The sequence below is a fragment of the Parasteatoda tepidariorum genome, chromosome 5 (assembly GCF_982258835.1).
Source record: "Parasteatoda tepidariorum strain Cologne lab strain chromosome 5, Ptep-v5.0, whole genome shotgun sequence".
NCBI classification, from domain to species: Eukaryota; Metazoa; Arthropoda; class Arachnida; order Araneae; family Theridiidae; genus Parasteatoda; species Parasteatoda tepidariorum.
In genome coordinates this window covers 88,807,538-88,832,939 of record NC_141759.1, presented here as the reverse complement: position 1 = coordinate 88,832,939, position 25,402 = coordinate 88,807,538, and the positions used below count along the sequence as shown (strand labels likewise).

Sequence of the window (25,402 nt, the reverse complement as noted above, 5' to 3'; positions counted from 1 at the left end):
CATTATTTATTTAATCTTTCCCGAACATTATCACAAACATTATTTATTTAATCTTTCGCAAACATTATCCCGAACATTATTTATTTAATCTTTCCCGAGCATTATCCCAAACATTATTTATTTAATCTTTCCCGAACATTATCCCAAACATTATTTATTTAATCTTTCCCGAGCATTATCCCAAACACTATTTATTTAATCTTTCCCGAGCATTATTCCAAACATTATTTATTTAATCTTTCCCGAGCATTATCCCAAACATTATTTATTTAATCTTTCCCGAACATTATCCCAAACATTACTTATTTAATCTTTCCCGAAAATTATCCCAAACATTATTTATTTAATCTTTCCCGAACATTATCCCAAACATTATTTATTTAATCTTTCGGTCGTCTTAATGAAATAATTTCAAGTGAAATGCCAATGAAATAGAAATGGCACTTTTTAAAGGAAAATACCTTTCTGAAAGCACTATATTGAACAAATGATGAAAGGAATATGCATTTATTAAATATTATATGCTTTTATAAAGTATTTCCTATCACGCTTCTCAAATTAAAATAAAATATTTAAATTCTTTTTAAAGAAATATGTTTCCTCAATAATTATTTTCAGCATTTATAGCAGTACTTTTAAAATTTCATCTCGAAGTAAACCATAACTTATTTGACTTATTTTCAGCTTATGTATACACAGGAAAAACAAATTATCAGTCCTAACCTAATTTAAGATTATTAATGTTAAAACGATGAGAATTCTTCATTCCTCTAATTAAATATTTAAAAAAGTTATTTTTTATAGGCTATAACAATACGTGCCAGAGAATTCTTAATGTGATGGTTTCGGTCATATTGACTATTGCTCTTTTGATCTACCCATTTTCACACTCATACTTTTGTGTTTTGCCTTGCTATTAAAAAAAAAATTGAAAAAAAATTCCAAAAACTACAAAAACCGAGAAAAGTTTATGTATATTTGAATTCATAAATCCTGCCTACCTGAAAAAAGTAGTTTTGAATCCAAGTTCTGCGCAAGCGTATGAAAAAATAAATAAATTGTAACTACCGTTGAAAATATTTATAAATTTGAACCCACAAACCCTTCTTATCTGAAAAAAAAATAGTTTTGAATTAAATTTCTTTGCAAGTTTATGAAAACACCTCTAACTGCGTTAAAAAAAACTCGTAAAAAATGCATATAAATTTGAACTCTTAAATCCTTTCTATCTGAAAAAGAGATAGTTTTGAATTCGAATTCGGTGCAAGTTTAAGAAAACACTTCTAACTACCGCAAAAAATGTATATAAATTTGAACTCGTAGATACTTTCTACCCGAAAAAAATAGTTTGAACTCAAATTTTGTACAAGTTTTAAGAAAACACCTCTAACTATAAAAAAATGGTTCGTAAAAATGAATCTTTTTAAAGTTATAAAGGTTGTTCAAAAATTGAGCATTATACAGCAGTCGCTTTAATGTAATTTCATTTATTTTTCTTAAAATCAGAAACAAGGGAACGTAGAAAACTACATAGCTTACATACATGAAATATATACAAATCGGTCATTTCAGTTACTGCTAAACATCGATGATTACAGGAACATTTGAAGATGATGATTTGGTGATAGTGAAATTTCTAATGGAATTATATCAATGAGCTTAAATGCATTTGATTGATGTCCTAATGAGTTGATGAATCTCTGAATCATGAACATGAATTGTCCAACTAATACCACTGTTGTCCATACTGTGCAGCATAGCCACCACCACCATAGACTCCTTGTCCAAAACCTCCAGCCGGACCATATCCGTATCCAGTTCCATAGTATTCATTGCCAAAATGACCTCCGCTGAATTCTTGTTCCTTGTTGAGGCTATAGAAATTCAATAAGGAATAATTTTAGAAATAGAACATTTTCTATTTGAAGATAAAATATTTCGCAGGTTCTAAATAATGTATTTCAGAAAAACCGATGAATTTAATTTTGTTTTTGGTGCATGTTGACCCGTAATATTGTGAAAATTTTCTTTCACAAAGCAGTGTATCATAAGTTTCAGAAATTTTGCCATATGACAGCTGAGTTGCCAACTTGTACCGTAGTGAAAGAAGGTTTTTATAAGTAAGTTTTTAACCTGAGATTCGAGAATTAGGGTAGTGTTTTAAAAGATCTGTGGTTGCATGAAACGGTACTTTTTTGCGAAGAATACGCTATTTTCTTAATCGATGTGAGTTTTAAACATTTGATCGTTAGGTCAAGTTTGGACTATCTACAGCAAGCGCTTTCTGTCTTAATTTTGAAAATAGCGCAAAACGTCAATACTGTGAAAAGCCACGGCTTTGAGAAAATGAAATGCATTTGTGGTCTACATTTTTTAATATTTAGATACTTACTCCAATGCTGAAGTATCTGGGCTCATAAAAATTTGAAAAAAAAAAGGGAATAAGGCATTAATTTTGATAATTTTCTTCTAGGTTAAAAAATGTCGCTAAATTTGTGATTTTTTTTAAAAGTTATTTGTCCATTCTGAGGTCCAGATGATTTTTTACAGCAAGGTGGCGTATTTTTAAAAAAATATGTCTTTGCTTCAAGTGTAGGGCACTAAAATTGTGACTTTTTATTTTTTTTGGTGACAGATCTTCGAAAGATCTTGTTAAATAATGGCAGAAAACGTGATTTTTACTTAGAAATATGTAAACTCGAAGTGAGTAAGATTAAAACTGCGATAAAATATTTTTAAAAAATGCAATTAATTGAACTAAATTAACCTTTTTTAGTTATTTTTTATAAAAATAAAAATTATACATTTGATTTTTTTGTGTGCATATTGTAGGATATATTTAGAGTGTAGTATTTCTTTTAGCTATTAAGGCCTTTTTTTTAAGCTCTGTCGCGTCTTTAAGTGCCTTACACTTGAAGCAATGCGATGATTTCAATCTATATTTACAATCTTGTAGTGAAGAATTATCTGGACTTTAAAACAGATAAATAACTGAAATATTTTATATGACCACATTTTTACACCTAGATGAAAATTATCAAAATCACTGCCTTATTTTCTACATTTGCTAATTTTAAGAGCCCAGGTAATGCAGCATTGAAGTAAATTTTTAAATATTTAAAAGATAGACCACAAACGCTTTTCATTTTAACAAAACTGTGGCTTTTCTTCATATTGCCATTTCAAATAAGCGTAGACAGCGCAGGCTTTGACAAAACTTGACATAACAGCCATGATTAACAGTTGCAAACTCACAGCAGTTATAAAAATAGTATATTATTCGCAAAAAGCATCATTTCATATTACGACAGAGCCTTCGAAACAGTCTTAAAGAAAATCCACTGGACTCAAAATAATAATAAAAAAAATTAATATATATGCTTAAAAACTGTCCAAAGTATACTTCAGTCGAAATTCCTACCTTTTTTTTTCTTCTAAATTTGCATTTTTTATTAATCTGTGAACCAATTTTTTTTATTTTGAACACAGTACCAAGTAATAGTTCTACTGATATTTCGTCAAAGTTCAAACACACAATCATTAATTTACCCTTGCATTTATATAATTTTAATTTATTTCTTTGTGGTCGTAGCCAAAATGAGACCACTTTAAATGTAAAAAAAATAGTAAAATTAAAAAATGGTCAATATCGTTGAAAGATAGCAACCGTGAAGTAAATATTGTATATAATCCTTATTAGACCTGAAAATTTAAATTTTCTGTAAGTAGCCTGTAGCCGGTAGACTAATAACTTAGTGAGTCGGCGATCACTCTAAATAGGTTCTTTTCATTTAATGGCCACTTTTTGAAAACTTTTTTTTGCTAGCATTGAATTATATTTATAAAAAAATCTTATTGGCAATAATCTACGGCTGTAAAAAGTTAATTAAACAATAAAATTAATATTAAAATGTGTCAAAATTTAGTTAAGCATACTGACTTTAAAGAACTTTAAGTAAAAAAATTTGGGTAGGCAAAATAAATTTAATGTATACATTACAACTTTAAAACATGTAAATTGTTAAAGAACTCGCCTTCCACACGAATCTTTTCAAATTGATGGATTCTGAAGGATTAAAATTTTTGAATGGAGACATTAGACATTTTAATGAAACTTCTTTTTTCCAGAGTCTTTTTGCCTTGATCTACTTTTATCATTAAAAATTTTCGAAAAAAGAAAGGAGAGGAAAAATGACCGCTTGTTTATTTAATTTAAGTCTCCACTTTTTTTTTCACCAATCGAAGTGTTATCTCTTTTAATGTTAAATTATAATTAAATTTAGTTTATGTTATTACCTAAAACGTTTTATGTTGTAATTTTTATTTCTCCATTCATTTTATTGTGCAATCTGTAAATTTACCTAAAAAATTTGGTTTTGTTAATAATAAGTGTTGTTCTTATTAAAGATTTAGTAACTATTTATAAAATATTATTTTTTTAAAATTTCAATACAGCTGTAGTAGTGGGGTGAAGAGATGTGTGGGGTAACCTCCCCGATTAGTTTCTTCTTTAAAGAGGAATGAAATCGCAGGAAGAAGTAAATGGAACGACGAATCGAACACTGGAACGGATTAATCGAACACTGGAACGGTAAACATTCATAAAAACTTAAATCCAAATTTTAAATTTATTTTTATAAAAAAGCAGTCAAAAAGAATTTTTTTTATAAGAGTTTATAAGTTACAACAAAACGTTCTTAAATTTTCTTTAATGCAAAATATATTTAATAATTAATGACCTCAAACTTCATATTTAAATTTGCTTAAAAATTGTTATTTATTATTCTTAAATTATAACACTTAAGTCACCTATTTATTCAATTAAATTTAATTATCTTATTTTATTTTATTTTATAACCCTCGTCTTTATTTTATAACCCTCGACCTAATTTTTGAGTTTACAACTACCAATGTTCAACAAAGTAGTCATGCAATTTTGAACCCAATCCAGAAAACAAAAGAACTCCTGGATCAAGTATTAGGAGGGAGAAACTAATTCGCATTTGCATTAAACGAAGATGAAAACTGCGTAAATTTCCCACTGTTAGTATGGCGGCAAGAGAAGTCTAACCCATGATCTGTCTACCACTGAGGATATTTCAAGTCAGCACTGTGATCGGTGCTAGCTGGGTGCGGAACTCGTATCGACTAGTCGTCGCTGGGATTCGAACCTGGGTCACCTCATTGGGAGGCGAGTGTTTTTTATTTTATTTTATAGCCGTCGTTGAACAGCTGACCCAATTTTCGGGTTTGCGACTCCTAATGTTCAACTCCGAAGCTTTATAATTTTGAGCCCAATCCAGAAGACAAGGGAACTCCTGGATCAATACCCCCAGAGGTATGATTTGTTATGGGAACATGAAGGACTTTGTGACTAAGCAGATTTAACGTACTGGGAGAAGTACCTGGTTCGTGGAGGACTTTTTGATTTAACTAACCCACATTTGCGTTGCATGGAGATGAAGACCACGAGAACCTCTCACGGTTAGCCTGACGGCAAAGGGTCTCTAACCCATAATGCATCTACCACTGAGGATATTTTATGTCAGCACTGTGGTCAGTGCAAGCCGGTTGGGATTCGTATCGTCCAGCCATCGTTGGATTCGAACCCGGTTCACCTCATTGGAAGGCTAACGCTCCATCTGTGAACCATCACGGCTCGGGGGCAAGTGTTAAAATAATATTAGTAATCTAGAAATTATAAGTTTAGTGAGCTTAGTCGTCGAATTGGTTCCCCCTTTGACTGGACATCTGGAGCTGCTGTCCCTTTCTCTGCACGCCACTGTGTTTTACCATGATGGTTTCTCAGTTTTCAAAATGTTTTGTATTCAGTAAATAGTTTGAAAAAACTTTGTAACTTACTTGACAGGGATGGGTATAGGTAAGGGTAACACTCTTGGAAGTTTTCTTGAGGCTAGAGCTCCTAGAACAAGACCAGCTTTGATAAGTTTCTTCACTTTGACATGAGCTTGTGTTTCTTGAAAGGATGCGCATACTAGAAGGATGGTGATTACTGTTGCTACGGCTTTTTGCTGACTACTTGTCATCTTTACTGTATGAAGTTTGTTAGCTTTTATTGAGCAAGGAATGAACCAAATAACCTAAACAGATATTATCAAACTTATTAATTCTTTAAAACTTAATATATATTTAAAATATTGAAATGTTAATCAGAGAGTGAATAACTCTTAATGGTATTTTTAAAGAAAAGCAAAGTTTTATTTTTTTAAAGTTGGTTGCGATGCCAAATTCAATAAAAACAATAAAAATATCACAAACAATAATTGTAATAAAAGAAAACAATATTGCTTTATTGTGCCAATTAGCTAGTTTCTTTTCTGACTAGAAGTGGTTCTCGATGAACGTTAATACGCTTTCTTACGAGCATTTGCAAAATATTTGTGTTCAAAATAAACAAATATTTGAAAAGCAGTTATTAAATAGTAATGCTATACAGATAACAATTTTATTCGAATTTCTGCATATTTTTAATTTTCTTAATTTCGTTGATAGCTGTATTTCCAAAAAGCACATACTAAATTAGACATAAAATGTATGTTGTATTACACTTTAAAAAATTGATAGGGGAGAGTGGGGTCAATTGTAACAGGGTACGATTGCAACAGAGCAAATATTTCGAGTGTCGGGTTCTAGATTTGGTTCCTAGGTGGCACACAAGGTGTATTTAATAAATCTACATGTACACCCCTGCTGACAACCATTTTTATGTACTTTTGATAGAGTTACGTCACAAAAGATATTTTCCCGCTACGTAAGTACTTTTTTTGGTATTAGAATATTATATTGTAACATAGTAATTTTGTTTAAACAAATAAAAAGTATTAACCGAATATGTAATTGGATACCTTAATTAACAATTCCATAAAAAAAATTAGTTTTGTTAATTAACTAGCATTGTTTTTAACAAATGAAGCTAAAATGGCGTCTGGGAGACGATTGTAACAATTAGTAAAGGGACGATTGTAACAGCAGAAAATAAATAATCTTATGTTTACAAACCATTACTTAACTCTTTAAGAACCACCAATAGTTTCCTATATCATTTATATTATGTTGCATGTGCATTGTTTTATTTGTCACCTTTCACAGCATAAATTAAAATTTTTAACCCCTTAAAGTTGAAATTTTAACCCTTTAGGTCTCTGCTCATTATTATTTTTACTCCTAAAATATCACTACTATTTTGATCAATAAAAAAATATATCACAACTATGATAATATGTATAATTAACTATGTTTTAGTTGAATTTATGAGCTGTTACAATTGACCCCGTAAGTGGGGACAATTGTAACAAGTGCACGACTGTCAAAAATTGTTAATAACTAATATAATAACATTTAAAGTAAGATTTTTTTTTTCTAGTAGAGGATAGTCTGCTTTACTCGTCTGTCAATTAATACTAATAATATATTGGATTTTTTGTTAGTTAAAAATAGTTAAGTAAAAAATGTTACAATTGACCCCACTCTCCCCTACTCAAATTTCACGAAACTTTCTTCGTTTTTGTCGAAACTGTTTCCTTGTACATGCTCCGAGCGATCATTTCTTCAAAGTGATGAAATAACTCTCGTCACTTCTCTGAGGAAACTAATTTCGTCAAAAGAAAAGAATCATTTCGTTATTCTAGTTTCGAATTGTCTTATCTTCATTCTAGTTTCGTCATTTTAGTTAACCAGGGTTCCCACGGTCCTTGAGAATTTTAAAAAGTGGTAATAAAAATAAAAGAAATTTTGACATTTTTATTTCTGTGTAGCCACCACTAAAAGTTTTTTTCTAAAAAATATATATATGCACGAAAATTTCAGCACTTTACGATAAAAAAGTATATTAAAATAAATAAGTATATTGTAGCTCCACCCTAAATTTGCTACCACTTCTTAAATTTTTCAAGGACCGCGGGAACCCTGTTAACAATTATCTACAATGCAAGGTGATGATGTTCCGAGTTAAGGAAACGTTTTCGTCATACATTTGACAGTTCGCATATTTGAGAGTTGTTAATAGCAAAAGTGAAAAAAGATCTTAGCAGAATAATTATTTCTATTTTTTTTTAATTTTAGACTTCTTTTAAATAATTTGTAAGCAAATATTTTTGGAAAATGTTTCTTTTGATTGATAATAAATACTTTTAAAAATGGCTGCCATAAACTTTCTTAAAAATCGAATATTTCTTGCTTTTTTTGTAAACTTCGAACTTGCGATAAAAATTATTCTCCGTAATTTGATCTTTTGAATGAGCTACAGTGGTTTAATATAAAACTATGCAACATGCTTCACACACAAATTTTTCCACTTTTAATTACGTTTTTCAGAAAAACATGTTTTTTAAACTCCTGCTCGTACCTCAGAAACTGTTTTCCGAGGATCCTGTTTACGGCATGTTTTTTGAGGTTATTAGTATTCCTATTCTTTATTTGCTGTTCTGTGGATTCAAAGAGTTCAGAGGAAGTTTTACAGGAATTCGAAACGTTAGGATTTTTTTTAACCAATTATTATTATATCTAGATTCAATTTACAATCCTCATCTTATTCAATGTTTCGGTTGTTTACATGGACTTATTTATGTAAAATTAAAAGATTAAAGATATTTTTTCAATAACATTGCATTAAATAAATTATGAAAATACGCCTTTATAAAAAAAATCAAGTATTTTACACATAGTTTTTCAATTCAAAATAGAATATCTAAATTCAAGAATGAAGAATTACATTTCATTTATGATTATTTTCTACTTTTATCGCAGTTTTATTTTGAAAATCAAATTTTATTCATTTTCGGCACATGCATATACCAAAAACAAATTCATAATATTAAATATTTTACTCTCTTTTCATAATAAATATTTTCAAGATAAATAGTCTTTTTCGAAATAATTTGTAGTTTTTTATGCTTGTTTGATAGTTGGTTAGTTAGTAGAGCTAATTAATTTTTTATTATGTCGGGGTTCCAACCAAAGGTTGACCATAGTTAAAAATCTATCAATTCTTTACCCATTTGTGTTCCATAGCCAAAAAAAGAAGAAAAAAAAATAGTTACCGCTATTCCAGAGATGCCAACTTGCTCCGGAGAGCAAATATATATTTTAAAGTGGTAGTTTATCAATTGTGATTCTTGGTTTAATGAATTCAATTTAGTAGATTTTTATCCACCACTATTTCTAAATAATTCGTAGGCTTATAAAATTCACCTCTTTACAGAGCTTATATCATGATATACCTTTTAAAAAGCAAGCAAAAATAGTATAATATTTGCAAAATTTACTTTCTAGTTATTTACCGTTTTCTTAATTGTTTTGGCTTGTCCGGAGCAGTTGGCATCTCTGCTATTCCATAGCAATTTTTTTTTGCTTAAAATATATTTTTATCTTTTCGGTTTTTTTTCTTCTTTATTATTAAATTCAAAAGTAATTTTTTAAAAATATTTTGCTAAAAAGTTGCTATTTCATCTAAGCTAATAATCATAGCTAAAATAAACATAGTAAAGTAAGTTGCTATTTAAACATATCAAAATAAGTTTCTATTTAAACATATCAAAATAAGTTTCTATTTAAACATATCAAAATAAGTTTCTATTTAAACATATCAAAATAAGTTGCTATTTAAACGTAGCAAAATTGAAAAATTTGTTTTAAAAGGAAATTGATATTTGTAAAAAAAAAAAAAAAAAATTATAAATCTCTAAACGGGAGTTAATCAGATTTCAACGGAATTAAATACCAATTATTGCAAAAATAACTAAACTGTTATAAAATTAACATTTCTGATAAATTGTCATGGAAAATATTTTCATTTTATCAAATTTTAATTATAGGGCGGTCGCCAAATCATTTAGCATTGGGATGGCATTTGTTCCGCGTTTTTTGGCTAACATCTTCAATGCTATGCCAAACGTGAGTCCGCATATATAGTTTTTCGCCAATTAAGTATGTTTACAGTTCAGCATAGCTTACAATGCACTATTTGACCTTATTCTTCCTAACTTATCTTATTCATCTCACGTATTTTCCAGAACTTTCGAACAAAAGAGAAAGTTGAACCTTAACCTTCTTTTTCTTTTCTCAAACTTAAATCCACCCTTTAATAACAAAGCAATACGATGAGCATTCTGCCAAAACTAAATCTCTTGCGAGTGAAAGTGAAAGTAGTTGCGAGTGGATTATTTTAAAAACAGTCAAAATGCGCCGCTTATAAAGTTTTTGACAAAAAAGAAACTTACCCTCCACTTCCGAATGCGTAATATCGTTTTCTATTATATTCTGCTCGTGGTTTTGACTTTAAATAAGCCGGAATATCCTAAAAAGAACCTCTTCACGATTACTGGTCTTGCGGGAAATATTTTTTTTTGTATTTATTTTATTCGTTATTTCACTTCACTTTCTCTTTCATTAGTGTCGTTATCGTTTCAACCCAATTTTTTATGGTTACCAGAGCTTTTATTTTTTTGTAGAACTGTCCCCGGCTTGTGAAACTGCTGCAATTTTTGTGGTCAGAATAGCTCGGAGCAAATATCTATTTCTTAATGTTCAATAATTTTTGTGACGAAATTCTGGAAGTAAAAGTATGAGAGTATGGTGGATCGAAATAAATACTATTGGATGATTATTTTTTTAAAAAATAATTATAATAAAATTTATTTTAACTATGTGTTGACAATGAGAATCTGTGGAATATCCTATAAACCAGTTTCAATAGCCAGATCATTTCCGCATTTCTGACCTTTATAGTTTTCACTTGTAATCTGGAACTATAGGCCTAGAGCTAATTTTTTTATGAGTTTTTGTATAATAAAAGTTAATATATTATTCATAATTATTCATTATTCATATTTTGAAGGAAATTAAAGAGAAAAAAAGAAATTTGTTACTCACCTAAGTGATGTTCAGATAAATCTATAAATTTAATCGATAAATTTAATTTATACGTTTAATTTAAAAATAAGTGATTTTATTTTTGACTAATGCTTCATTTTTGGTATAGAATTCTAATAGTAAATTTTAAGTGAGATGCAAGCAAATTGATAGTTCGCTATAAAGATTACGGGTTGAAGTTCTTTAAAATAATTATAATAAGACTTCAGTCTTTTGAGATTGACCTCTGGTTTAGATCTTTGAGTCAAGGATTAAAATTCCGCACCCTTAAACATTCATACCTGCCAACTTTTACTCTTTCCGAGAATGGATTTTCAGAGTGGTTGTAAAACAATAAACGAAAAACATTCTGACTCAAAAATATATTTACATTTTGATCCCGTTGAAATTCGCTTGCGCAAGGATTATTATGCTCTGATATATAATTATTTATATGTAGTGGTGGACAAATTCATTTATAATTATCATTATAATTCAAAAAGTTAATTAGAATAACCTGAGTATTGCTACCACGTTAAATATGAAAATAAAATCTTCCGGAAAATCCGGAAGAGTTGGCAGGTATGAACATTTGAGTTTCAAGCAAAATATATATTAAACAGTGGTAGTGAACTGTTTCCAAAATGTTTAAAACATAAATTTCTTTAAAAATTTTTTTTATCGACTGTGGAGTTAAACCAACTATTTGGAACTTAATATATTTGTTGAAATTATTTATGTCTAGTGGTGGACATATGTTTTCAAATTTTTATTAATTAAAATACTTTGCTATCAGTAAAAAAAAAAATATTTTCTGAAAATACGGAAATTCCGCAGTATCCAAAGGGTATGAAATTCGGAAATATTTGCGGCGCTTTTGTAGAATTAGTATTACTCCCCCATTAAAATAAAAAGAAAAAAATGTAATTAAATCTAAAATAATAAATATAAATAATTTTGGGAACTGCTTCTTAACTTTTTATTTAAATATTTAGAATCACTATAGAAATAAAAGGGAAAAAAAATAAAGTTTCGAATACAGAAGTACTTATAAATTATTTTGAATAAAATAATTTTATTTTCAGGTATTATATTTTCTTTACCCTTCCTGAAATTTCTGTTCAGCGTCCTGAACTTACACTGTCTTTCACATCATTTTCAACAAGACTAACAGACACTACAATATTGGCAATAAGTGTAACATTGAATTTTGATGATCGGCAATTTTTAAAAATTTTTTTTTACAGATTTTGAAGCTATTTGAATTGTTTTGAATTTATTTTAAAAAAAATGAAAAAAGGGGAAAAAACAATTTTAGCTGTCAATAAAAATTAGAAAGAACTAGTTGCAACCATTTTGTTATGGTTGCTTAATAGATTATCGTCTGAATTTTTCATTCAAGCACTATGTTTTTAAATATTGCTCAGAAATTGTACGCAATTAAACAATATTTGTTTTGTACACTTCTATGCTTTTACTTTTATCGCCAAAAGTTCGCCCGAATATGCTCATGATAATTAAGAGTAATGAATGGCTAAGACATAACGTAATATATTTTTAATGATAAATTGCGTTACACCTACTGAGAGGGAATGGCCATCGTTTTCGTAAGCTCAAGAGGCCCTTTTGGGAGATGTTGAAGATTTTAACCTAGATACTTTTTTGAAACTTGTTTAAAAAAAAAATCTTATATCAATTGATGCTTTGAGTTACTCAATATTTTCATTGTTCGTTTTGTTACTTAGAAAATATTTCTTTGTGGTACAGATTTAATAAATACATACAATTTTTTTTTTGTAAAATAAAAACCTAATATTCATTTTGTTTCAAGATTGTTCATTGTATTGACAAATTTAAATTTCTCATAATAGTTATGTAAAAGTAAACTTTAAGAATTTATACATTGTTCAATAATAATAAGCTGAAAACGCCTCTCGTTATTGTATGCTTTTCTAAATTAAAATTCCATCCACCGCACCGCCATGCTTGAAAAATCTTTTTTTTTTAAAGGTCATCCTAAAATCAAAAAAGTATTTTGCAGCAATAATTAAAAAATTGTTTTTCAGCATGTGTTTTACTGTTTATATTAATAAAAAGTTATTTTTCCGCATAAAAAATTTAGCAGAAATAATTAACGAACTATTTCGGTAACAAATTATACTATATACTTATACTTATTGTTAAATAAGTAACGTTTAAATTAGAGTATTTTGAACATGCTTATCAAACAAATGAAAGAGTTTAAAGAATGTAAATAAAACAAAATACAGTCCTAATTAACTTTCTATGTAAAGACTAATCTTTACTAAGCATTTAGATAGGAAAATATTCAAAAATTCGGACTTCATGCATTTGAAACCTTCTCAGAGAAGACATCAGACTGCAAATAGTTAATATCATGAGATGTGCGAAATGGAAACTTCATAATAAGCAATTAAATATAATAATCATTGATTTTTAATACTATTTTTCTTAACTTTGCAAAAATAATAAAGGTATTTTCAATGACGATGAGATCTTATGATTATTAGTTTACAGTTTACTCAAAGAGTTACTTATTTCTCGTTCAGTGATAGTCATATTTTTGAAAAAAATAAATATTTAAAAAAACGTTACTACCACCGTATAACAAATATTAATGTTAATATGAAATTTTAAAATTTTTTTCAAGTCAGATTTGGTCTTTTCGTAGAACACTTAAAAACTTGCTAACGACTGTTGGCAAATAAAAAAAAAATCTGATTTACCTTATTTTCCAGTCCCTACAATTATAATGCAAATTTGGGGGTCGACCCTTACAGAGATGCAACATATTTGGATGTGAAGAGTTTCAGGGAGTTACTTATTTCTTGTTCACCGTGATTGTCATGTTTTTGAAAAAAAAAATATTAAAAAAATATGTTACTACCACCTATACAAATAATAATATTAATAACCAATTTTAAAACTTTATCCATATTGTCTTAATCGGGTCATTGTGTACACTTAAAAATTTGCCAACGACTATTGGCAAATGAAAAAAAAAATTCTGATGTACCTTACCTTCCGGTCTCTACCAGTATAATGCAAATTAGGTGGTGGACTCTTACACAGATGCAACGTTTTTGGTTTTGAAGATTTTTTTCTGATGTATAAAACCGATGTATTTATTTTCATTTATATTTAATATGACAAATTAATGTAAAATAAATACAAGCATAATCAAGACGATTCTCCTCTCGAGAACCACAATATATTTATAATACTATTTTTTTAACTTTGCAAATAAAATAATAATAAAGGTATTTTTAATGACAATGTATTCATTACAAAGCATTTGTTTTTGTGTGTTTATGATCATATGAATGTTAGTTTACAGCTTACTGAAAGAGTTACTTATTTCTTGTTCAGTGATTGTCATGTTTTTCAAAAAATGAATATTTAAAAAAATGTTGCTACCACCGTATAACAAATATTAATAAGTAATTTTAAAATTTTTATTCAGGCATACCCTCCAACTGCTACGGAATTTCCGTAGTTTCAGAAATCTTCAGAAATCAGATGGTAGCAAAATTAATGTCTTAATATTTAAAAAAAATTAATTTTAGCGTAACTTGTCCACTATTACTTATAAAAGTGCAGGCCATATGGCTAGATTCTTAAGTTCTGATAAATGTTTTATGAGAGATCCATTTGCTTTAAAAATTTCTACTTTGGTTCGCTACCACTAGAAAGAATTATTTTCAAAATCTTCATAAGTTGGAGGGTATGTTCAAGTTGTCTCGAAATAGTCATTGTGTACACTTAGAAATTTGCCAACGACTGTTGGCAAATGAGAAAAAAAAATAAAAGAAAATTCTGAAATACCTTATTTTTCGGTTCCTACAATTATAATGCAAGTTAGGTGGTCGACTCTTACACAGATGCAACATATTTTAATATGAAGTTTTTTTTCCCGATGTATAACTCTTAATATAACAAATTAATGTAAAATAAATACAAGCATGATCAAAGCAATTCTCCTCTCGAGTACCACAATATATTTATAATACAATTTTTTTTAACTTTGCAACAAAAAAATGATAATAAAGGTATTTTCAATGACAATGTATTTATTACAAAACATTTATTTTTTATGTCTTTGTGATCTTATGAATATTAGTTTACAGCTTACTCAAGGAGTTACTTATTTCTTGTTCAGTGATTGATTGTCATGTTTTTTAAAAAATAAATATTTAAAAAAATGTTACTACCACCATATAACAAATATTAATATTAATAAGTAATTTTAAAATTTTATACAAGTTATCTCATGAAAGTCATTGTATGCACTCAGAAATTTGCCAACGACTGTTGGCAAGTGAAAAAAAAAAGAATATTTTGAAATACCGTATTTTTCGGTTCCTTCAAATATAATGCAAGTTACATACCTGCTAACTTTTACGCATTTGGCGTAAAATTTTATTTCTGTATTTAAAGTGGTTGTAAATGTATGCTTCATTGCATTTATAAACTTAATTTATAATCTTTTTGATCCACCACTATTTTTAAAAAAATTAATTGTATATATTAATATGTAATAACAATCAATCAGACCGCGTAAGCTAGTTCAAAATACTGTGTATGTTTCTGTCCAAAATTATAATTTAAATTCCATTTTACTACCACTGGGGAAAATCATCCTCGAAAGGATTAAAAGTTGGCAGGTATGAAGTTAGGTGGTCGACTCTTACACAGATGCAACATATTTTAATATGAAGTTTTTTTTTTTCGATGTATAACTCTTAATATAACAAATTAATGTAAAATAAATACAAGCATGATCAAAGCAATTCTCCTCTCGAGTACCACAATATATTTATAATACAATTTTTTTAACTTTGCAAAAAAAAAAAAAAAATAATAATAAAGGTATTTTCAATGACAATGTATTTATTACAAAACATTTATTTTTAATGTCTTTGTGATCTTATGAATATTAGTTTACAGTTTACTGAAAGAGTTACTTATTTCTTGTTCAGTGATGTCATATTTTTGAAAAAAGAAATATTTAAAAAAATGTTACTACCACCGTATAACAAATATTAATATTAATAAGTAATTTTAAAATCTTATTCTAGTTATCTCATAAAAGTCATTGTATGCACTCAGAAATTTGCCAACGACTGTTGGCAAATGAAAAAAAAGAAAAGAAAAGAATATTCTGAAATACCGTATTTTTCTATTCCTACAATTATAATGCAAGTTAGGTGGTCGACTCTTACACAGATGCAACATATTTTAATATGAAGTTTTTTTCCCGATGTATAACTCTTAATATAACAAATTAATTTAAAATAAATGCAAGCATGATCAAAGCAATTCTCCTCTCGAGTACCACAATTTATTTATAATACAATTTTTTTAACTTTACAAAAAAAAAATAATAATAAAGGTATTTTCAATGACAATGTATTTATAACAAAGCATTTATTTTTTATGTCTTTGTGATCTTATGAATATTAGATTACAGCTTACTCAAAGAGTTACTTATTTCTTGTTCAGTGATTGTCATGTTTTTCCAAAAATGAATATTTAAAAAAATTTTACTACCACCGTATAACAAATATTAATATTAATAAGTAATTTTAAAATTTTATTCTAGTTATCCATAAAAGTCATTGTATGCACTCAGAAATTTGCCAACGACTGTTGGCAAATGAAAAAATAGAAAAGAAAGGAATATTCTGCAATACCGTATTTTTCTATTCTTACAATTATAATGCAAGTTAGGTGGTCGACTCTTACACAGATGCAACATATTTTAATATGAAGTTTTTTTCCCGATGTATAACTCTTAATATAACAAATTAATTCAAAATAAATGCAAGCATGATCAAAGCAATTCTCCTCTCGAGTACCACAATATATTTATAATACAATTTTTTTAACTTTACAAAAAAAAAATAATAATAAAGGTATTTTCAATGACAATGTATTTATAACAAAGCATTTATTTTTTATGTCTTTGTGATCTTATGAATATTAGATTACAGCTTACTCAAGTAGTTACTTATTTCTTGTTCAGTGATTGTCATGTTTTTCAAAAAATGAATATTTAAAAAAATGTTACTACCACTGTATAACAAATATTAATATTATTAAGAAATTTTATAATTTTTGCAAGTGTTCTCTATTCGGTAATTGTGTATGCTTAAAAATTTGCTAACGGACTGTTGGCAAATGAAAAAAAAATTCTGAAATACCTTATTTTCCTAAAATTATAATGCAAGCTAGGTGGTCGACTCTTACACAGATGCGACATACTTGGATATGAAGATCTTTTCCCGATGTATAACTCTTAATATAACAAATTAATGTATAATAAATACAAGCAAAATTAAAGCAATTAGCAATTCTCCTCTCGAGTACCACAATATATAAATTTTCGTATTTTCCAAAAATTTGAAATTTCACATTTCTTATGAAAGTTACATATTTTGTTAAAATCAGTATTTTCTCTTCTATCTAGAATTATTAGGCACTTAACAGTGCCGTTCTTAGGTAACACTTTCTACAAGAGAGAAGGCCTCAGCACTGATCAATTTACTAGTCCGACATAACGACGAATAATAAACTTGTCACTACGTTCAGGACACTACGCTGCGCAGTGGGGAAAATAAGAAAGATTTAATTACGTTTGGACTACTAAAGGATAAAATTTCTTATTTATGGTAGCCAGTGTTGAGGCCTTCTCTCTTTTAGGAGATCCTGGCATAGGGGTGAGCGAAATGGGTGATCGTCCGTAGCCGCTAAAAGTTAGTGTCGCAAGAAACTTAGGACTGATTATTAGTTATATTTCAATTTTTTCTTTACATTTTCAAAATCTTGGATATATTTTTACTATTCCTTGTACTTATAATTTATACAAGCTATTAAAATGTTATTTCCAAATGTCTCTATTTTCATTTCAGTTAATGTTACTTTACATCAGAAGTGTAACTTTTGAAATAATAACATGGAATTTTTTGTCAAGTTACAACTTTTATGTCACAGAAATTAATTGTATTAAACATTTCAACAAATGCCGTTTAGGAGTGTGTGCAGGGAAGGCAATCTCTAAGAACTGCAAAAAAGGCCAGGAAAAATAAAAAGCATGGTTTAAATCATAGATTTATCTAAATAATATCTTTTCCATTATGTATTACACTTAAAGCTGTGATAATAATCCATTAATATCAAATTTCATTGACAATACATGTTTTGTTCAGGAATAAGTTTTTTAAAGCTCAAATATAGATGAGAATGTAACTATAATTTATAATTTAATATTTTTATATACTTCTTTTAGTGTCTAAAATATTCTGCTGTTTTATTATCAATACATATATTCCAATTTTTATTTACCATGATAAAATGCCTTGGCCCAAATCCTTAGCATCCAACGTCAATATTTTGAAAAAATTAATTAAAATTTCCTGTTATCTAATCATAAATTCATCACAACAATCACCAAACACAACGAAAAGATCAGTCACCAAACCTCCGTTATAGAATAGCGAATAAATATACTTTGATATGTAAAATTAATATTATTAATTTATGCATTTTATTTTATAATGAAAAATGGTAAAAAATATTGCATTAATTTTTAAATTATTGTAAAGTTTTTCTGAATTACAGTTGAATAACAGAATTGTATATTTGTTTAGTGTTTTTTAACATTCTGAGGTATTCTTATACACTGTATACACATAAAATCCAATTTAAATTTATCAGTGTTTGCTGACACACCAGATTGACAGGTACACAACAAAATACGGTAATTCGACGATTTCAGTTTAGTGAAATTGTGTAAATTTCCATATAAATCCGGAAAAATTTCATAACCATTAAGTTTTTTTTTTTACAGTTTCAGATTTTCTATAAAAATAAGACCACTTTTACAAATTTTTGGAAATTAAAGAGAATTATAATGTGGCAAAAAATGTAATTATAAAAAAAATCCTGTTTTAGAAATTTTTATTTAATGATTCTAATGCATATAGTTAAAAAGAAAGTAAATTAAGAAAAAACGTAGTCAAAATCTGACGAATAATTATCAAATTCAATCACGGTTAAAGTCGAAATAAAACCATGAACGCAATGTTTACTTGTCGCATATAAAGTTGTTTCCAAGTTTCTTAATATTTTATAGTTTAGAAACTAAACCCTTTTTCTTAGTTCATAAATATTTGCAATAAATTTTATTACAACTAGGAACAGTTAAATGAAAAATATTTTTTTTGTAAGAAGTTAAGTGAAATTAAAGTAGAGAAATATCAAAGACTACAAATGCTTTGTTTAAAGTTTATTTTTAAATTTATATTTCTCACTTCTAACAAACTAGAGTTATATCGAATAAATAAACAATTAAACCTACTTCCATATTTTCATCCTAAATTCTAACAACGAAAACGAATTTCATCGAATAAAAATATTTCAGTTTATCTTCATATTTTCTTGATTTATGTGCCTCACTTTTAAAAATAAAAATTGTTTTTTTTTTCGAATATAAGCAATTCTAGTTGTTTTCAGATTTTCAGCAGTTTTATAATTTTTTTTCTTCTGTCAACAAATTTTTTATTCATCGAATAAAAAACAATGCAGTTCTTTTATTTTCTGCCGCTTTATACGGCTCACCTTTTATAACAAAAATGAAATTAATCGAAAAATAAAAACTGTTTATTGCCACATTTTATATCTATTTATACTTCTCACTTCTAACTACGAAAATGAGTTTTAGGAAATAAACACTCCTCAGTTTATGAACACATTCTCTACCGATTTATACTTCTCACTTCCAACTACGAAAATGAGTTTTAGGAAATAAACACTCCTCAGTTTATGAACACATTCTCTACCGATTTATACTTCTCACTTCCAACTACAAAAATGAGTTTTAACAAATTAACACTCCTCAATTTATGAACACATTCTCTACCGATTTATACTTCTCACTTCCAACTACAAAAATGTGTTTTAACAAATTAACACTCCTCAATTTATGAACACATTCTCTACCGATTTATACTTCTCACTTCCAACTACAAAAATGTGTTTTAACAAATTAACACTCCTCAATTTATGAACACATTCTCTACCGATTTATACTTCTCACTTCCAACTACAAAAATGTGTTTTAACAAATTAACACTCCTCAATTTATGAACACATTCTCTACCGATTTATACTTCTTACTTCGAACTACAAAAAGTGAGTTTTAACAAAGAAAAATACATCCATTTGTACCCACATTCTCTACCAATTTATACTTTTTCTAACAGCAAAAATGAGTTTTACAAATAAACACTCGTCAATTTATACCCACATTTTCTACAGATTTATACTTCGCTCCTCTAACAAAAACTAGAGTTTTATCGAATAAAGAAACAATTTAATTTGTTCCCACATTATCCATCATATCATGAATTTCTCTAGGTCACTAGATTTAGGATGACCGGAAGTAGTTTAAGGCATGGTTCAAAATTTGTATTGGGATAGTAAAAGACACTTAGGAGTGTCCATAGACGCGATACCTCAAAAACACGTGAATGACCTCTATTTTGCCATTTTTTTTTCGAACAAAATGTGTTATGTCATCTATGCAAGTCATGCCGGTTTCGATTATGCGAAAGCTTGTGAAATTTCGCCAAAGGCTTTCCTATGAGACTGAATGATTTATTGCATGAATCGTAACATCAGTAACATTATGTCACGACTTGGAATTTATTTATTTATTATTTTTTTAACATTGATTATTGGAGAGATTTGTAGCACACATTGTGGTTAAAAGACTCGAACCACAATGAGTTTGAAGCTTTTTCTTCTAGGAAAATAAATAATAAATAAATCCACAGTTTGAGTTCATTAAACGCAAGGCAAAGCTTTCATTTAAAAACTTATATATTATTTACTATGACGCATTATCTGGTTTTTAAAACGGGTATATAGCTGAAATATTAAAAAGAAAATATCTTAAACTATTTAAGAGATTTGGCGACATTTTTCCTTCCAGGCAAAAATTATTAAAATCAGTGAATAATTCCAAATTTTTGTATCTAGTATCTAAATCAAGTGCAACGTTGGTGTGACTTTTAGGAAATTAAATTTTTCTTTATCACGAATACAGAAATTTTATTATACTATGTTTTTTTTTCTTCTTCATTAATGACTGAGAAGTTTGGTTTGAAGAAAATTGTAAAATGTAACACTTCGTCTCAATTTTCATTTTAAGTTTATTTATTTATTTCAAAATCCGTCACAAAAAAGTACTTTCTGTATAAATATACCTTTTTATCAACGGATTTGTATTTCTGACCTTCATAATATAAGGAGGTAGCTGAAATTTAAAAAATATTGTCCCAATAGTTTGAATAGAAGAGCGGTTCAAAGTTTGAATCTCTTTATGTTAATTTTACTATTTGTGTATTTTACCATACTTCGAATATTTTATGGGAATTTTAAAAAAAAGTGTGCACACATATCATTCGTTTATCCAAAGAAAATCCGGTCTCCTTTTTATATTTTTTCTGACGCTTTAATTACAAGCAGAAATATATTGTGTTATTTTTTAATTATAAAAGAATTCTAGAATAATCTGTTAGATTATTAAAATTATATTAGTACTAAAATTTAAAAAAAATAGTTTTAAATAAGTATTTTCAATCATATTCAAAAAATTTTCAATAATTAATTTTGTAAATTAAAGAAATTTCGATGATTAACTGTTTCTCCTTTTCTAAATAACTGCAATTAAGGGCTAAGTTTGAAAATTATTGTTTGGAAGTAAGCCATGTTTGGAAGATTTTACCTTTGACTCACTGGTATAAAATATAATATGGAAAAAGACACTGGTATAAACTATTAAAATTCTAAATATAATATTTTTCACTTGTTTTGACCTAAAATAATGCAAAATAATGAATAAAAATGTTTAAAATAATGTTTAAGTTCTGCTTCAAAGGAGTAAGTCAATATTAAATGTCTTTAATATCAATATTTAATTGCTTTAATGTTTTTAAAATTTAATTTTCAGGAAAAATCAATAATTATTCAGATTTTTCCTATAAAGGAAAACGTTTTAAAGTATTTTCTAGGGCATATTTATGCGGTCAAATATTATTTATTTTTTTAATATTAGTAGTTATGTCCTTGATACTTGTGATTCGCATATCAGTAGAATCGGGCTTAAAATTATTTTAAGTATTATATTAAACTCTTTATAAATAAAAAGAAAAAAAAATAAGAATTTTCCTTATTATCTTGAACTTTCGATCTAAAATTTGTGATGTTAGCTTTCTATGCTTTTAATAATCAGAAACATGTTGGCGCTTGCAGGTAATGCCCAATTGAAGCAGAAGTTAAAATAAAGCAAATGTTCTAAAAATAAAGCAATAGGTATCAACCAGTTATTCATTATTTACAGTCAGTTTGTGATTTCAAGGACTCCAGAGAAAAGGAAAATAGTAGTTGAAGAAGGCTTCATTGACCTATTATTAGGGCGAGTTTTTTTAAGGAATTCAGAAAGGTGTTGGCGATAATTGTAACTATTTTGGTGGTTTTTATAATGATTAGTTGGTTTATATTTTCTACAATATTTGTAATATTCGATTTTATTTTGCAGTAACTGTTACATATATTTTTTCTGTGTAAGAATTACACTTACGGTGGTTAAGGATTATTTAGATTAAAATTCACCAAAGAAGTTTCTGGTCAGATAGTGGCATCGTATTGGCTTAACCTGTTTTTTGTTTTTGAGGGAAAGGTGCAATGCACCTTTTTAATACTTTTAAGTATGCTCTTTTTGGCTAAGTGGTTTTGACCTCTCCTTAAAGATTTTATTTCATTTGCAGAGTTTATACGTTACAAGTGGTGGCAAAAGTGAAAAAAAAATTTGCTAATTATTTTGTATTCCCTACTATGCTTTAAATATTTCCATATAAAAATATCTAATCACGAAATTGCTTGATTAGAATTTTTAATTTTAAATGGAATGCTAAAGAAAATAATTAATATGAAAAGAAAGGCAATATTATATTTTCAGCATAATCAATGCATTTTTCAAAACTATGTTATACTAAAATGATCTAACATTCACTTTTTAATACGTAAATTATTTTTGAAACGGAAATGAACATTTTTTTTTCTGTTTTGTTTGATTAAAAACATAAATCGTTAACGTTTTTTCGATTATTTTCAAGAAGAAAAAATTACTTTATTCTACGTCACTAAACTAACTTCAAACAATTATTTTTTCAATAAAATGGTAGTTAATTAGCATACAAAAACGAAAACTAAATGAAAATAGTAGACAACAGAAAGTAATAATAAATTCCTTCTTAAATAAGTATGAGTGTTAAGGAAAATCCAGTGTGACTTTAGACCAACACTATTAATTGAAGATTGTGTTAAGCCACAATATGTTTGATGGATTTGGGCAATATAGTGCTAAGCCTAACTTCTTTGTTTTTTTTTTAAATCCAATTCGTCATTAGTATTGATTCTACATTAGCATTTACAAGTTTCCAGAATTTTATCGTGATTTCCACAGTATCATCTAAACAGAAACCTCTTATTGCCAGCATGGAAAAATCATGGTGTTTTGTCCGAAAAAATACACCTGAACACTTTAGAAAATGTGGCTTATCACTACCTTATACATAAGCGTTTTATTTCAGACGTAATTTAAAATATTAAAACTACTTACCTTGTTGAGATATTTTTTTTCACCGATGATTTTTTGTTTATTCCATTTCCATCGTTTCAGATCTCAGTACTATTTCTATCGTTTGCAAAAAAATAAACTTTGAGGCTTGCAATACGCTACATTAACTTTAACTCAAAAGTAAAATCGTTTTATGTTTTCTACATGCGAGTGTTTTTGGTAGGATGGGTGGCAACACGAAGAAATCGTTTGAAAATAGACGTAAAAGGAGATAGTACGCTGGCCTTCTTCCGTAATGTTGATGTGCTCTATTTAAGACTAGAGAAAGCTATTTATGCTTTTGCCGGTTTCTCTTTCTTTTTTTATCACTTTCTTTTTAACCCCTTGTCAAACATATCCACAAGTTCATTTCCCTGTTCGATACGACTTCATTCAGTTCATTTTGCGAAACTATTGTTTCTTTTAATAGCCATTGTATTGAACTTAACATGGAATCCATGTAAAATTGACTGAATTAAAATACTCGTTTTCGTCATAGTTCTCTGTATGGGGCATTCTAAATTAAGAATTTGTTTTTGTTCGGGTCATATTTTTAATTATTAATAGTAGGTTATTGACTTTCATATTTAAAATCATCCCTTTTCTTTTTATTTATAATGAAAAACGGAAATATTTTTTTATGGTGATTAAAAATTCCTTTAGCGCGAATTAGTTAATAAAATTGCTTTTGTGAACATTTCAATTTTAAGTCTCATATCTTAAATTGTTATTTAGGCAATGAATTGTTCGAATGTTTCCATAACAAAAAATTAAAACAAACTTATAAGAAAACCATGCTTTATTTTGCTTGCTTTGAAGCACACCAGCATGTTAGCAGGGCAGTGTGTCCCTTGAAGAAGTACTGTTTTTGCTGACATGCTTATTTTTGAAATTTCGTTTGGTTTTTATTTAAGTTCTACCATGTTTATAGTAATGTAACATTGTCAAATAGCGATGGTAAAAGTTAATTCATAGTAATTTAATTTTTTCTCTTTCTAAAATAGAACTTTAACTTTGAGAGATAAACGCAGGTTTGAATTCTCACAAATGTTTTTACTTTTAAAAATGATAAAGAGTGGCTGTAACAGATGTATTCATGTTTCGACGCTTATTCATTTGTTTCAATTTCGTCATGACTATTTTAACTTTGCATGATCCGCTGGAATTTTGTGACGTTTGATATGTTTCGAAAAATAAACTAGTAAAATAGACTCGTAACACAAGTATAGTTGTATCTATACTATAGCAGACACGTAACGTTTTTCCGTTGACTTACCACTTTTTTTTTTTTGGAAACTAAATATAGACAAATTAAAGTGCTTTTAAAATTCCTATGAAGAGATACTCCTCTATTAGTTTATAAGAGTTCTTAGGTTATTTTCTTACTTCAAACTTGCTTTACTATAGAAAACCAAATTACAATTATATTAAAATTTCCGATAAATAACGTGGTTACTTAAATTAATAAATCTTTCCGAATTGTCCATGAATTAGTGATCGCTTAAGGTTTACAAACGCATGAAAGAATTATTTTATTTTAGTTTCTTTTGTATAATTAATATCGTATGATTAGTAACAATATCTTTGCAGCTTTTAACATCTTTCAAAAAGGTTTTACCTTACATGTGCAGCGATGCAAAACTTGCTAATGACTTTTTTTTAAGGAAGAAGCATAGGAAAAATGTGATTGCAAATATGTGAACGTGTTTGGATTTTCTTGGAAAAATAAAAACAAGAGATTCTTGTTTTGACGCGAAGAAAGAAAAAACAAAACATGATACGATGTTCTATTTAACTCGGGTAAAAGGTGCTTTTAAACATTTCATTTCT

At 27.9% G+C, this 25,402-nt stretch overlaps 2 protein-coding genes across 6 annotated transcripts in view; one reads left to right on the top strand and one right to left on the bottom strand.

Moving 5' to 3' along the window:
• The window catches only part of LOC107441423 (rho GTPase-activating protein 18), a 276,037-nt gene that overhangs the window by 146,794 nt on the left and 103,841 nt on the right, over positions 1 to 25,402 (top strand). The gene's annotated exons all lie outside the window — the stretch shown is intronic.
• LOC107441425 (uncharacterized) lies at positions 1,477 to 23,839 on the bottom strand. Of its 2 annotated transcripts, none has more exons than XM_016054681.5 (3): positions 23,576 to 23,839; positions 5,863 to 6,101; positions 1,477 to 1,874 (listed from the first exon to the last, which is right to left on the bottom strand). In XM_016054681.5, the coding sequence occupies exons 2-3, from the start codon at positions 6,045 to 6,047 to the stop codon at positions 1,727 to 1,729; spliced, it is 333 nt and encodes a 110-aa protein (XP_015910167.3). In that variant the 5' UTR covers positions 6,048 to 6,101; positions 23,576 to 23,839; the 3' UTR covers positions 1,477 to 1,726. The 2 variants fall into 2 exon arrangements, with proteins under 2 accessions (XP_015910167.3, XP_015910166.3); XM_016054680.4 differs by lacking the exon at positions 23,576 to 23,839 and adding an exon at positions 10,239 to 10,430.